The sequence below is a fragment of the Achroia grisella genome, unplaced genomic scaffold (genome assembly GCF_030625045.1).
Source record: "Achroia grisella isolate CSIRO2021 unplaced genomic scaffold, CSIRO_AGI_Agris_v1 utg780, whole genome shotgun sequence".
Taxonomy (NCBI): domain Eukaryota; kingdom Metazoa; phylum Arthropoda; class Insecta; order Lepidoptera; family Pyralidae; genus Achroia; species Achroia grisella.
Window position 1 is genome coordinate 1,278,202 of NW_026713020.1, and position 14,783 is coordinate 1,292,984.

The 14,783-nt window shown below is 31.2% G+C and overlaps 1 protein-coding gene across 2 annotated transcripts in view; it reads left to right on the forward strand.

Moving 5' to 3' along the window:
- LOC131851076 (monocarboxylate transporter 10-like) overlaps window positions 1-14,783 on the forward strand; it is a 128,572-nt gene that overhangs the window by 100,323 nt on the left and 13,466 nt on the right. Inside the window, exons 2-3 of one of the 2 annotated variants that reach the window (XM_059201504.1) lie at window positions 2,098-2,528; window positions 12,988-13,161. In XM_059201504.1, the coding sequence (XP_059057487.1) occupies window positions 2,243-2,528; window positions 12,988-13,161 (460 nt within the window). In that variant the 5' untranslated portion in view covers window positions 2,098-2,242. The remainder of the gene's footprint in view (window positions 1-2,097; window positions 2,529-12,987; window positions 13,162-14,783) is intronic. The other variant, XM_059201503.1, reaches the window with a different exon arrangement.

A 14,783-nucleotide genomic window follows, 5' to 3' on the forward strand; every position in this document is an offset into this window, starting at 1 on the left:
TAAACTACAATATTATATACATATAAACTAAATACGATATAGCACTTACAATTACATGGACTGTCAGCTTGTTTACAGTTCATCAGTGAGTAGTTGAGGTCAGCCTTTACGAGGGAAACCAGTAGTGTGATAAGTAGATCTAATTTAGCAGTCAATCAGATGAGACTTGTAAGTCAACATGACTTGAAAATCTTTATAAACAGTAATATAAAATAAGTTACATAATAAAACTGATTTAATACGCCTATTATATAATATTAACCCCTAAACCCATAATTTCGAATCTAGCCGTCAACAAAATAAATCTTTGCGAATTCATATTTTTATAATTTCTCCAATTATGCAAACTTCGATAAAGAAAGAAGAAGATTAATCGAGGAGATAGTGAATAGATTTGATTAGGAACACGTAGGTTTAGAGGGAGAATATATTTTAAATTTATATTTGTAACTCTTTTAATCATATATTTCAATTCTCTAATCAAAATACATATTTGTGTGGGACTGTGTATACGGCGCTGGGGTCGGTGCAGTCAACGATGGTGGTAATTAAAGGCGCATATATGAATGTATATTATAAAAATTTCGTAACAAACTATGTATGGTAGCAGAAAGCAAGAGGAATAATCAATAACAAAAACCATAGCAACAAAATATTCAAATAAAAATATAAATAGTTAAAAATAAGTAATTTCGTACTATCCAGCGGCCCGAATGTAAGGAGTCCTGTACATTTTTTTTTTTACATTTTTTTTTTTTTTACATTACAACGATCACTTATTCTTATTTATAATATGTTCAACAAGTTCTTATTATTATGTACAATATTATTAAAAGCATTATTATTTAACCTAACAAATGAATTGTTTTACAACAGATTGTCCTGTGTAGGTATACAGTCATAAGGATGAATATAAAACAGTAAATTATTTATTTTAGCCGGCGCCAGGCAGAAATCAGTAGGTATCTTAACAATACTGGCACGCATTCTTTTCGAAGTCCGCCGACAGAATCTTCATTAACTGTCATGTAATGGACTTTATGACTGTAATTTCTTCGAAAATTGTTTATTTGATAAAGACAACCTTCATAGTAATAACCTTTAATCGTACATATATTGATAGTTATATTGTCTTATTACAAGTTAATTAACTTTCGTGCATTCATAATAATTGTGCATCATTATATAACAGTTTTATTACCTTTGCGAAAAACTTTCATTATTTATTATTACCTACATACCACATACATTTAAGATTTATTTACGCATCATATCAGCTAATGTATTTACATTTATTTGTAAATTTTAAAAGTTTTGCAGGGTTTGTTTCTGGATAACCAAAAGCGTTCTGCTTACCTAATTGAACATTATCCTGAAATTTATTAAAAATGACGAATAATTACATTAATATTAGTAATTATAATTCCTATTATCTAATCTCCGAATTGAAAATTGGGATTTAGATTGGAACAGAGTATCTCTCTTTCTCGCCAGACTCATTTTGGTATAATTGGAATATATATTTTCATTGCAATAACTTCTATTATCGACATAAGGTACTTAAACCTAATAAAACTGTCGACCTTCACTAAGATAACACTCATTCGTGAGGATTATTGTATCTTTCGTATTATATAGTAAAGCTTAAATAAATCGCAACAGCAATTACATTTGAACAATGATCTAAGTAATGCGGGAGATATTTTGCGAAGATTTAGTGCGTACAGGCCACTAGCATTTGAGTCAGAAGAGATTTATGTAGGTACTAGCTGAGCCCGTGACTTCGTACTCAAAACATTCGGAAAAAAAATAATATAATTTTGTTTTATTTTTGTCTATAAACGGATTAGAAAAAACGAACACATTTAAAAAGTTGATAGAATGCATTAGTATAAACCGCATTCAAATCGCCATTTCTCAGTTTACACTTCATAAACGTACGTATTTGATAGGACAATGTGAAAAGCTTGGCGCAAAATTTTGAAATTTTTGTCAGACACACAACGATATCCCATTTCCACGGCCATATGTTTCTACCACAAACTATTAATAGACTTTTAATTCGATATTTTTATTGAATTATTTTTGAATCCCTAGTGAACTATAGTTAAAAATTATTTCCAAGACTTGAAATTGTGTATCAAATTAACAGTGTAGAATGAGTGTGCGGACATGAGTGAGTTTTGGACATCATATACGGAGCGACGGTGATGTGGCCGGCGCATGATGCGCGCGCGCATTGATGGAAGAGTCATGGTCGTCGGGCGGCGCGCCGCTGCTGCGTACGAGGTCGCTGCCGCTGGTTCTGGAGGCTGCAAGCGGCGGTGCGCCAACGCGTCAGGCCAAACTCGACCCGCGACAACTACTCACCCTCACACGCCATTACTATCCGGAAGGAGGGTGGGGCTGGGGCGTCGCAGCTGCCGCCACAATAGCGCAGCTTTTAGCCCACGGACTGCATCAAGCTGCGGCTATTCTAGCAGTCGAGGCTATAAGACGGTTCGGGCCAGAAGTTCGTATGCAAGCAGGTACAATACGGTATCCATCATTTATATATGAATTAAGAACTTAGCATAAGCATATATTAATAGAGATCTTCTAGATAGAGCTTACGACGAAAACATCGATGATATTAGATTGAAATATTATTGTATTAACTGTTTAATTCGTTGTTATATTTTGGAAAGTTAACTCACAAGACTACTTACGCGACAAGTAATTTGTTTTTACAAAGCCATGCTTTGTAAAAACAAATTACTAAATTTATAATTTTTCTAATGCTTATAAATACAGACCCAAGTTTAACTTAATCTATTGTAATAGAGCAAGAAGCTTAAATATAGTAAGAAATATTACGCTTCTTGCTCTATTACAATAGATTTGTAGGTATATGAATACGAAATAAGAAACAATTTTGTAAAACAATAAATTTATTAATCTGCGTTTCTTTGCCTTCGTAGATATAACCACTTTATATTCCAATATAATACAAATATAGTTTGAATGTGTTTGTTGAGCAATTAATTAATTTTATTACGAAGTTTGGGTAGCATCCAATCTGATATCATATCTATCATAATGCATTATGAATGTGGCATGTCTGGAGAGTTTTTGTACAAAGTCGAAGTACCAACTTTTCACCATTATTCTAAACTTCAGAGGGGTGTTAAAAGTTTTCGAAAATTGTGTATCGTATCAATGTTGGAAAAGTTACCAACCTGTCATCTTAACTCCCATAAGATTCTGCTTCAGCGATTACACATAATGATAACTGCATGTAATTTGTTCATCTTCTTGTACTTTTACGACCCCCCTCTAGTTCAACGATCCTTCGATGTCGGCGGCACTACCCGTGTTCAAATATTTTGCTCTACGCATGTAAATACACTTGAGTGAATCACGAAACCTTTCAAACTTTGACAATACGCGGGATCATTTTACTTGAAGAAAAATGATGTCATTTTTCACATGAGTCTGCTTTGTTGTTGTTACTATATCCAGTTAATGCCAGGACAAATTGAAAGTTACGGCTCCAGCTGAATAATATAAAAAAACAGATGGCTCCAGTACATACTTGTTTATTTCTGTGAAGAAGAGTCATTTTACGAAATATACCAAAGATATACATCATAGATATTAATACAGATACAATAAAATGGAAGAATTTCGTTTGGAGACTGTCGATGAAGCATAAAATTTCACTAACGCAGTAAATACATCAGATTCTGTACATTGAGCTGAGCACTTTACAAGAAAATCTGATATGTACACAAACATCAGTAAAAAGAGCGTAAACATTGTCTTATAGCCGAGGGTTGGAGTACCAGAGCCGTACGTTGCCCTTGAATGTCATACCCACGTTTGTATGTGATTTATGTAGTCACCTTTTCAGGCTTTTTCCTTTTTTTTGGCTTTTTACTTTAGCAATATTTCCCTGCTCCTGTGGGACCATAATAATAATGGACACGCCTGGAAATTATTTTAAGAAATTGAAAGAAATAAAAAGTTTTCGTAAATTTTGGTATGAAAAATTTTATCTCCATAATTGTATATTGATTGGGTTCCTTGTACTATGCATGATAAGAATTGATGTTGCAGAGAACTTTGTGGTACTGTTAATTTATATTACAGGTGAGTTAGATATCTACGGTATTTATGTATACCTGTATCAGTTAAATACTTTATACAATATATTACTATATTGATTCGAAAGTGATAGTAAGTGCAGGAATAATATATAGTAGGATAACAATTAAAATAACAATTTACAAATTAATCAATGAAATATTTATTTCCTTATTATATTCTTTAATTTTCTTGCAAATGAGTTGTTGACACAACTAATATACAATAAAAAAAAAGCTAGAAATTTATTTCAGTCAGAATATTGGCCACTCTGTTAAACCGAAGAGCCGTCGTAAAAATAACAGTCAATAAATACTGATAATGTGCGTTCAGAATCGTCAAGAATCGATTACTCTGTGAAATAGAGCTGTTATCTTTGTATCTGAGAACCAAAGCTCACCACTGTAACTATAACTCTGTAGATAAAAGATAGTAAACCTAAATCTTTCTCCTCCCTTTCCTGAATAAGAGGGCTGTATAGAAAATATTATTGCAGTTATTATACCACAAGAAATATTTGCAGGTAAATTCCTGATAGCATTTACATAATAATATGATTCTAACTAAAAGATCGCAGATTTTTCTACTCGTAATAGGCAATTTATGGTCATCAAGGTATATATAGTATTATAGCTTTTCACGGGCAATTTATTCTGTAGGATATTTTCTTATTTTGATAGTAAATAAGTACCTTATGTACGAACTTAAAAAATGGCGAAGTTTTACATGCTCGGACTCGATTTTTTATAAGACTAAGGTACACGACATATTCGCCTTTAAGATTTTATTTTTTACTTTATTACCCCTATTCTCATAAAAGAAACCGCAACGGTATCGTATAGTAGTTAAAATCACTTTCGTAGTTTCTGTAATGGCGTTCTGTTGAAATGTTATTGCTAAGTTAAGGATTTTCTTTCTGTAATATGAAATAGGTTGAACTCAGAATGCTTTATTCTAAAAAAGAGAAACTGTCAATTGTCAATATAGTTATTAAATATTTTTATTACATTAATGTGATTAACTGTTAACCTGTTATTTCTTTCATGAAAAATTTGTTAAGTGTAAACTGTTTTATGGAAATTACAATATGGTTTTCTATAATTTAGTAGACTCTGTTACATAAAATTTCGCAGCCGGAAATGTGTAGGAAATTCCCAATAGAAGTCATAGATTAAAAAAATGCTGAATAATATATTATACACCCTCAACAAAATGCTGAGTTATTAGCTACACACATTAATCATTTTTTTATTTCATTTGACCGAGGAACAAAATTAATTTGACGTGAATCTTAATTTAATAACCGCAAGCCAACAAAAGGTGCTCGTATGATAGATCGGTCACATATATTAAAAAGAGATGATTTAGTATTTTTATACATTCTTTTAGTTAACCTTATATCAATATTTTCTTTCACAATCTAAAAATAACGCTACTATTTTAAGAGTCATATTTCTCGCCCGCCAACCATAGTTGAAACTTTACAAATGGGAGCTCTTTTTATCTGGATGCGTAATGTTATAAAAAACCGGAAGATGTATTCAATTCTCATAATTCAATCTACCTAATTAAAGATTTCCGTGGAGTCAAGGAAGTGAGTACAAAAACTGAGTTTGATCACATCCATAATTGTCTGAAATTAATTACAATTTTGACACCAATATATATTACTGTTATGTTAAAAGATGCTTAATCAAATGTTAAAAATAAATGCTAAAACTTTCATCTGCAGAAAACAGATCCCACACACGCAAAAAACTAGGAGAAGATGACGTTCCTTCAAACTAAGGGATTTGCGGCAAGTGTCAATCACGCACAATCGTTTATTAGGATCGACGCGGGCAGGCTGCTTGATATGACGCGTGTCATACGAGCTCATCGCACATTTATCATCTAAAGGGAGTTTAATATATTTCGGTTCGGTGACAGGCCACTGCGATAAGGCGACGCCTTCACCCTGATGACACGTGATTATAATTTTTGCACAGCATTTTTCACAACAACCATTAATACTGTAATTTCAGTGCTACTAGAGGAGATTTATTATTTTCATAACTAAAAAACTGTAGCGATATATTTACTAATCAAATAACTATATTTCAAACGTACCTAAATACATATATTTTTGACGATTGGCTATTTAAAATAAAGATAAAGACAGCAACATGAGTATTGTGGTTTGGTTTTCTGAGTCTTTTATAGAATATATTAGATATATGAGTACATTAATTGTAATGTCATCCAGACATGTATAATTTATATATTAAATACCAAACTTGTAACAGACCAGTAACAGTTTAAACTGTAAGATAACAAAACTATGGCACTTTTATGTTATTTTTTACCTAACAAAAAGAAGTGGAGACAATTTTATAATCTTCCCACCGTCACATTACTTAATCTTACATTACATGATCGATAGCTTCCCGCCAGTATTTATAAAAGAAGACAAAGTCATTCTAGCCTAATAACAAGCTGAATGACTGCAATAAATCAGCGAGGCATCCCTTTGAATACGCGTACTTACAAGGAAATAAATATCTGAAAGTTATATCGCGCCTATCGTGTTATGGCAGAGATGTATCAATTATTTAGGCAACGATTATTCAGTGGTAGGTAACTAAGCAGTTTTGGATACATTCCAATATATAAATGTGAGTAGGTACTATTGTAATTGTAAACAATGGTGGTATATGGTTTTCTTCGTAGGATAAGTGTCACTGTATAAAGGCCAGGGATAGACGCTTTTTCATAACGTAAAACTCTAAGTTATGAAAATGTGTCTATCCCTGGCAGAATATGTGTGGTGGTCATTTAAGTCACTAAAAAACACATAGTATTCATATACATAGTATTGGTGTCCACAAAAAACGCAGATATCCTTCTTGTTAATTGGAAACTTTGCAAAGATGTTTATACTTCTTTTTTTAGTAGACTATATGATCGGAGGAGCACGAAATCTTTGCAGTCATAATATTCTGGCGAATATTCGGCAAAAATTGACCCGTTTATCCAACCTACATTCCTAGCAATGGGGCCACTACTCCATATTACCGCCCTGCTTCCATGGTTTAGACGTTAGTTACCCAAACGTGCTTAAGCAGCTTAAGCAAGAAGTTTGTAAAAAATCAATATTTGATTTATTAAGAGTGTTTAAAGTTTTCATTACCTTGGAATACAGTAATTCATAAATTTAAATAAAGATCGTTACCGTCGGTCAATAAGTGTACGGTTACCGCGAATACTGGGTGTCGCGATTTTTCGTCGGACAATTTAATGACGGTAGTTGAACAAACTTCCTATACCTATCAACAATCACATTCACTGCCATTGACATTTACTCCATTCAGCTCGTGACAATGGTTAGTGCAACTTAGCTAAAACATCGAGGGAGGTATTTGCCCTAAAATAATTCATATTAAAACCCGTTTAACTATATTAATAATGTGTCCGAAACGCGAAGGTTGAAAGGAAACCTATTATTGTACTTATTTTTAATAAGTACAATAATAGATTTCCTTCTAACGTTTTTAGCAATAGTGAGTATTTAGAAAAATTAATAATAAATAATCTTCCCTCGGATCTCTGTGGTCAAATTGTAATTGTCCCAAATCAAATATATAAAACCAATAAAATTAAAATATTAAAACGAGACTTAACTGATTATAAGATCAATAAATTCAAAACATCAGTACAAAGTAAATTTGAATTCCATCTTCAATCTAGATACAAACCTAACAAACTTTATACTGATTTCTTCAATACTACGGGTATTCTTAAAAGTAGAAATATATTATTTGATTTATATGCCCAAAAACAATACCGTTTTGATAATCCATTTGTAACTTATGTAAAAATATTCAAAAACTTTAAAAAATGTATGTAAAAATTGTATAATTGTATAAAATAATTAAATAATCCAAAGATAAGATAAAAACAGTGTGGAATATTATAGATAAAGAAACTGGAAAGAATAAAAGCGCCTGTAATGATTTTACATTAAATTTTAATAATAAATTGGTAACGTCTACAAAAGATATTGTAAATATATTTGACAATTTCTTTGCCAATATTCCAATTAATATTATTTCTTCTTTGGATCATCTCCAAGTATAGCTAAATCGTTTCTTATTGATAATATTGTTTCTAGTCCTATTACATTTAAATTTAGATATATTAGCCTAGCTACAATAACAAAAACTTTTAAACAATTAAATTTTAAAATTACGGGAGATCATTGGGGAATGTCAGGGGATAAAACTGAAGTAGGTAATTATAGGCCCATTTCTATATTACCAGTACTAAGTAAAGTGTTTGAAAAAATTATGCTCAAGCAAATGCTTCAACACTTTAAAACAAATAGACTGCTTCACAGTCGGCAATTTGGTTTCAGGGCCAGTAAATCAACTACTGACGCTGGTGTAGCTTTAATGAAACACATTTTGACTGTTGGGACAGGATGCTATCGGTGTATTCTGTGATCTCTCAAAAACATTTGATTGCGTTGATCACGGAACACTCTTACTCAAACTAGAATATTACGGTATTAAAAATGAAGCTCTAAAGATGATGAAATCCTATTTAGATAATAGAATGCAAATTGTTGAAATAAATGGTGTAAGGTCCGAAGTTTACAGTGTTATAATGGATGTTCCTCAGGGATCTATTCTTGGACCCTTTTTATTTTTAGTTTACATTAATGACCTTCCTTACATGGTAGAAAAAATAGCAGACATAGTTCTGTTTGCCGATGATACTTCATTAATATTTAAAGTCAATAGACATATTAATGATATGAAAGAAGTAAACAGTGCTCTCTCTTCTGTTTTAAAATGGTGTACTGCTAATAATATGCTATTAAATGGAGATAAAACAAAGTGTATTAAATTTACGCTCCCCAATGTAAGGAAGGTTGGCTCAAAAATCGTACTGAACAATAAACTTATTAACTTTGTTGATGATACTGTATTTCTTGGTATCACATTAGACCCCAAACTACAATGGGGTGCTCATATTTTTAAATTGGCGAATAGACTTAGTTCTGCCGCTTATGTGGTAAGAAGAATGAGACAATTAACGTGGCAACGTCAACAAACGTGTATTTTACATAGCATTATGTCATACGGTATTTGCCGTGGGACAAAGCAGCTGATATAAATACAGTATTTAAGCAAAAGCCATAATTCATTTATGGAAATGGTCTTTGCGTGAATGTTTTAAAGAATCAAATATACTCACTGTTGCTTCTCAATCCATCTACGAAAATATTATATATGCCAGGAAAAACATTAACCCGTAATGTCAACAAACTAGTTTTACCTAAGTGCCGTTTGACGAAAGTTAGTAATTCATTTTATGGAAATGGCGTAAGGTTTTACAACAAACCCCCAGAAAGAAAATATTTTATGACACATTTGAATTTTTTTTCTGGCAAATTAAGTACAGACCTATTCAAATGTGTCATAAAATATTTTCTTTGTAAAAAAGCTTATTATAAAATTGAAGAATTGAAGAATTTATAAATGATAATAATGTTCTTGTAGAAAATATCTAACTTAAAATTCATAGCTCTGACAATGTTATCTGATTGAACAGAGATTAAGTGCGTAGCGGTTTCTATGTCGATTGTCGCACGCCTAATCCTTGTTGTTAATGTAAATATAAGTAAATCAATATTTATTTAAAAGAGCAACACACAAGTTTCTTGCTTATTCTTCTTGTGATGAATCTGCATTCCAAAAAGCGGTAAAAAAAAACACTTGACTATTCAAAAGTGCCTATATTAAGTTTATTTGAATAAAGATTATTTCTATTCTATTCTATTCTAATGAGCTGTTAGCTCAGTTAACTACAAAACATATAATAAATCATTATGAGTTCGAGTGGAACCTAAATAATAACATCAGTGTTTTGCAAATAACACACAGAATAAAAAAGTAAACTATTTAAACACCGTCGGTGCAAGTGTTGAACAGAAACGCTCAGTAATTACGGACTGTTTGCCGCAAACTTGTTTTATAAAGCGTACAATTTAAGAAATCGAAGCACGTTTTCGATTTCATTTTATTGAATGTGCCATCACATGCTATCCCAAAGTAGCCGATATAAGTCGAGTAGACGGACAATTTGATTGTTATTTGTGATACGACGTGTCGGCGCGATTTCTTACAGTCAATAGTAAGGTAATACAATGTAAAAATTATATAACTTAATCATCATCATCATCATCGCAGCCCGGAAGACGTCCACTGCTAGACTATATAACTTAATAATATGTAAAAAAATTTTATCACATCTGTAATCCAAGAAGATGTGGACAGAAATCTTGCTTACTGTCGATTTTGTAAAGAACGTTAAACTGAACATGCTATTCTATTATACAATATTATATATAATTTTTAATTGTAATCTAAATTACAGTAATTTGTCAGTTTGTGCCTAGATAGTTCAGTCCAACAATTCCACTGCGCTAATTTAAAATATTTTATACAAATATATAAAACTTACTATTTTTAATATAGACACATTAAATGACATTGAAGAGTGTTCTCCATAAACTTATATGAACGTAGACATTGTTTAATGAAATGAATGAAAACGTCTAAGTATATTATTAACTTTTCTTTTATTTTTACATCTTAAATTTTATAGCTAGTCTACATGCGTTTTTTATCTCTTTTATTTGTCTATAAAGTGATGACAAATAGAGCTAAAACAATATGGAATGGAACGACCGTAGACTCTCTCATCAATCTGGGCTCAGAACTAAACAAACCTCTCGTAGATTTATTCGTCAGATGTTAAAATGTCGACGAACCTAGCAAAGGGCCCGGACCGGGCGTCTTAAAACTTTTTCAATACTAATCTTTGCCAGACTCAAACTAAGTAACTGGTGTTGGTGTATTACTACTTATATTCTATTCTATAGTAGTGACCAACCACGAATTCGCTTTTTTATGAATTTGATAAAAAAATACAGGCAATACTGTTGATTTCTGTAGCCAAATTTTTAATATTTTCAACTTTATCCATTATTATAAGCCTTATCATAATCTTTATAATATTAGTACCTGTATTAAGAATAACTAATCGCTGTAAGTTATATATAAGTTACATACTCATCATATGTATAATTATTTCTGAAACCTACATGTAAGTACATCATGTATTCTACAGATTAATTCAATAACCGTTTCGATACTAAAAGTTCGCAGTACCTAAGGCAGTACCTACCGCAGCTTGATGTTAATAATAATTCCTCATAATATTGCAACTGTTGTAAATTACATCAAAGATTAATGACGCCATTAACATGAATTAATATAGACATAACTGAAAATTTAAGTCAAGAAGTCTGTACTTGCATTAAAGAAATGTAAACCCACACAATAACGAGTTGCAAATTTCTTAATACATCTATATACATCACACTTATGCTGCCATATAATATATAAGTTTAATTATTCAACCTAATTAACTTGGTTTGATAATACAGCTATCTTAACTCAAACCAATATTTATAGTGTTTTATAGCTTCTCATTTTTCGTCTAAATTATATATTGACCGTACATTATGTTTCTTAATTCAATCTATATACTATTACAAGTATTGAAGATTGCTTGTTTAAGTATTTTTCGAAGCCTTTAGAATATTATACGAAGAATATTTTAAATTAAAATTTTCATCAATGGAATCTTATACCAATGTAGCTATTGTATATATCTATCTTTGTAAATTCAAACAATTTAATATATTTATAAAATTAGGATTGATGCAGATAAAACATTTGACAGTTAATATCAAGTAAGCCTACTATAGCTACGAATCAGGCAGATATATTAACATTAATCCTAACATATAATAATAACTATAGTAACTACTTTATTATAAGAGTACTCGATACATACTTTTCAAAATCTACACAGATATTATAGTTATCCCTCATAGTCTACTATGCATTTAAAGGTCAATAAAATTAAAATAAATTATATATCGCCTTAAGCAAAAACCTATTGACATAATATTCACTATTATTATCGTTGTATAGTCTTTATTATATTAATTTGATAATTAGGCACACTTTACCTTTAATGAGGAAGTAATCATCCAAAAAACGTGACAGCAGTCACGTTCTTTTGTAATTTTAAGGTTAGATATATTTAACAAAATGTACCTTTTATTTGATATCCGGAGACCTTACTACTTTGAGATTATAATGACGATCGATGATGATGTTGGACTTCAAAATAAAAAAAAAATCTTATGTATTTTTTTTAACCAAAGATGTATTTCTTATAAGTTAGGGTTCAATAAAGAACACACCCTTTTTTTGATCAGAATTATTTGGAAACGTAACAGATTAAACATTGGTAAATAACTTGGGTTTATATATCCTCATTTTACATATTTTTTTTTTAAATAAGTATATTCTATTACATAGAATATACTCTAATTTCCACGTAGTCACTTAGCTTACATAACTACTATTCCAGTCGTCCGGAAACTGAAGTGTATGATTTAACTTTACCGTAATAGACTTAATACTAAGTGGTCTGCGTGGATATCACAATCTCGCTGTCCCTATCGCCAAGCTGATTGCTAAAACGGAATAGTAAAACATAAGGAATACATCAAGCATGATGACGTGACGTCCGTGATATATTTAATATATATAGGCCATGTTTGCCACTGATTCATCAGCATGTTTGGCATTGCAAAAAAATAAAATAAAACAGGCATTAACTAACATGTTCCGAACCACATGCGGATTAGTTCAGCTATCAGTTTAGTAGTTCAGTTCAGCTATCAAATATTAGCAACCAGAATACTTTTATAGAATTTCACCAATTGTCTTGTTTCAGGATGCCTAGGCGCATTATCAGCTGGAGTGGCACTCGCGCTGTCGCCAGTCACAGTAGCGCTGTGTGTGCGCAAGTCAACCCGCGTTACCGCAGTAGTCGGAGGGCTGGTAGCCGCTCTCGGCTGTCTCTTTACATCCTTTGCCACGCAATTCCACCAACTCTTCTTCAGTTATGGTCAGTACGAAAGTTTGGTACCTGTTTTTTTATACCCCTATATTAGTCGGGATTATTAATTATTACACATATAGTACAACAAATCTTAATGTACAAGTTATAGTTATACGCAATATACCTATAAAATATATATCAAGGCAACTTTACCCAAAATTTTGAATAGTATTTAGATTATTTTATATATAATTGTATTTTATATAAAAAAAATAATCTGTAAAGGATATAACAATTTGTATAGGGTTTTATATTAAGAGAAAAAACTTGTCATTACCATCATAAATTGTTTCCTCGAAGTACTAATTTTAAACTTGTATTTAAACATATAGAGATTTTTATTTTCAGATCGTTACAAAAGATGTTGCATAAGAACGAATTTATATCGTTTTTATTCCAACAGATTTGATATCTACTGTAAACAGGCAACCAAAGTTGCCCACAATCGTATTACAGGAATTGAGGTTGTTAGAACAATTTTCAAATTTACATCCCAAACTACGATGTCGAAAACAAATCTGATTGGCTGCGGCAACATTACCGAATAAGGACCATCAAGTTTTATTCCTTCACGTTTCTCAAACTTTCAGCTCTTGGTCGTAGTAATATCGGATTTTAACATTTCAAACGTATCACAGAATAAAGTCTCATAGAAGTGCAATTCGACAAACAGCATCTACTGCATAAATGCAAGTGATAAGCTTACTGTATCTTCAAGAATATTACATCGGCGGCGTTCACAAGCCGGCATTACCATTTAAATTGAGTTGGTGTGACTTAGAATAGAATAGAAAAGTATTTATTGGTATTATAATACTAGTATAATAGTTGCATATAAATTAAAGAACTAGTGAAGGATTTTGTACAAATTCGTCTATTTGGGTTACTTTATTTTACTTAATTCTGTCACTAGAAGCTTGCGTTGTAATTTGTATTCGTTTTGTGTAAAGATTAAAATATAATAGTGAAATAAGTGGCTCGGAAACCGTTTGCCATTCCAATTAAATCATCCAACAATTTTACCTAAGAATTCCTATCAATATACCTGCTAAAAATAATAAATAATACTGATTTTATTTATTGTGAACTACAATATATTTCTGAGCGTCCTGAACACAAAATAGTATTATTTTTAAAGAGTTTTACCTACGCGCGGTTATACGATATAAACTTCAACTTCACATATCTTTTTTATCCCAACATTCAAAATAACGTCATGCAATTCATAGAAACTGCCACGTGTGCACTGCCTGGATTGCTAAAATCGCATGTAACTGCACAAGTGGTTTATATCAATAGTATTATTTACTAAAGACTGAAAATATTAGTAAATATTAATTGACTTATCCTTGTACATTGTAGAAATATCACTAAGATTATGTTGTGTAATTTTTCTACAATATTGATGTGAACCCTAACAGTTGTTAGTTTACAACATTATTCTTTATATTTTTATAAATATTGTGCTGTTATCTTAAAATATATTAAATGGTAAATCTGTTATATCTGAAAAAATATAGTGAATATGAGATTGCATATTCCCTATATTTTTTCAGGGTTATAGTAGGGTGAGAGATTAATACAATGAACTGATACCGTATTCATAATACAAATAAGATCGTAATAAG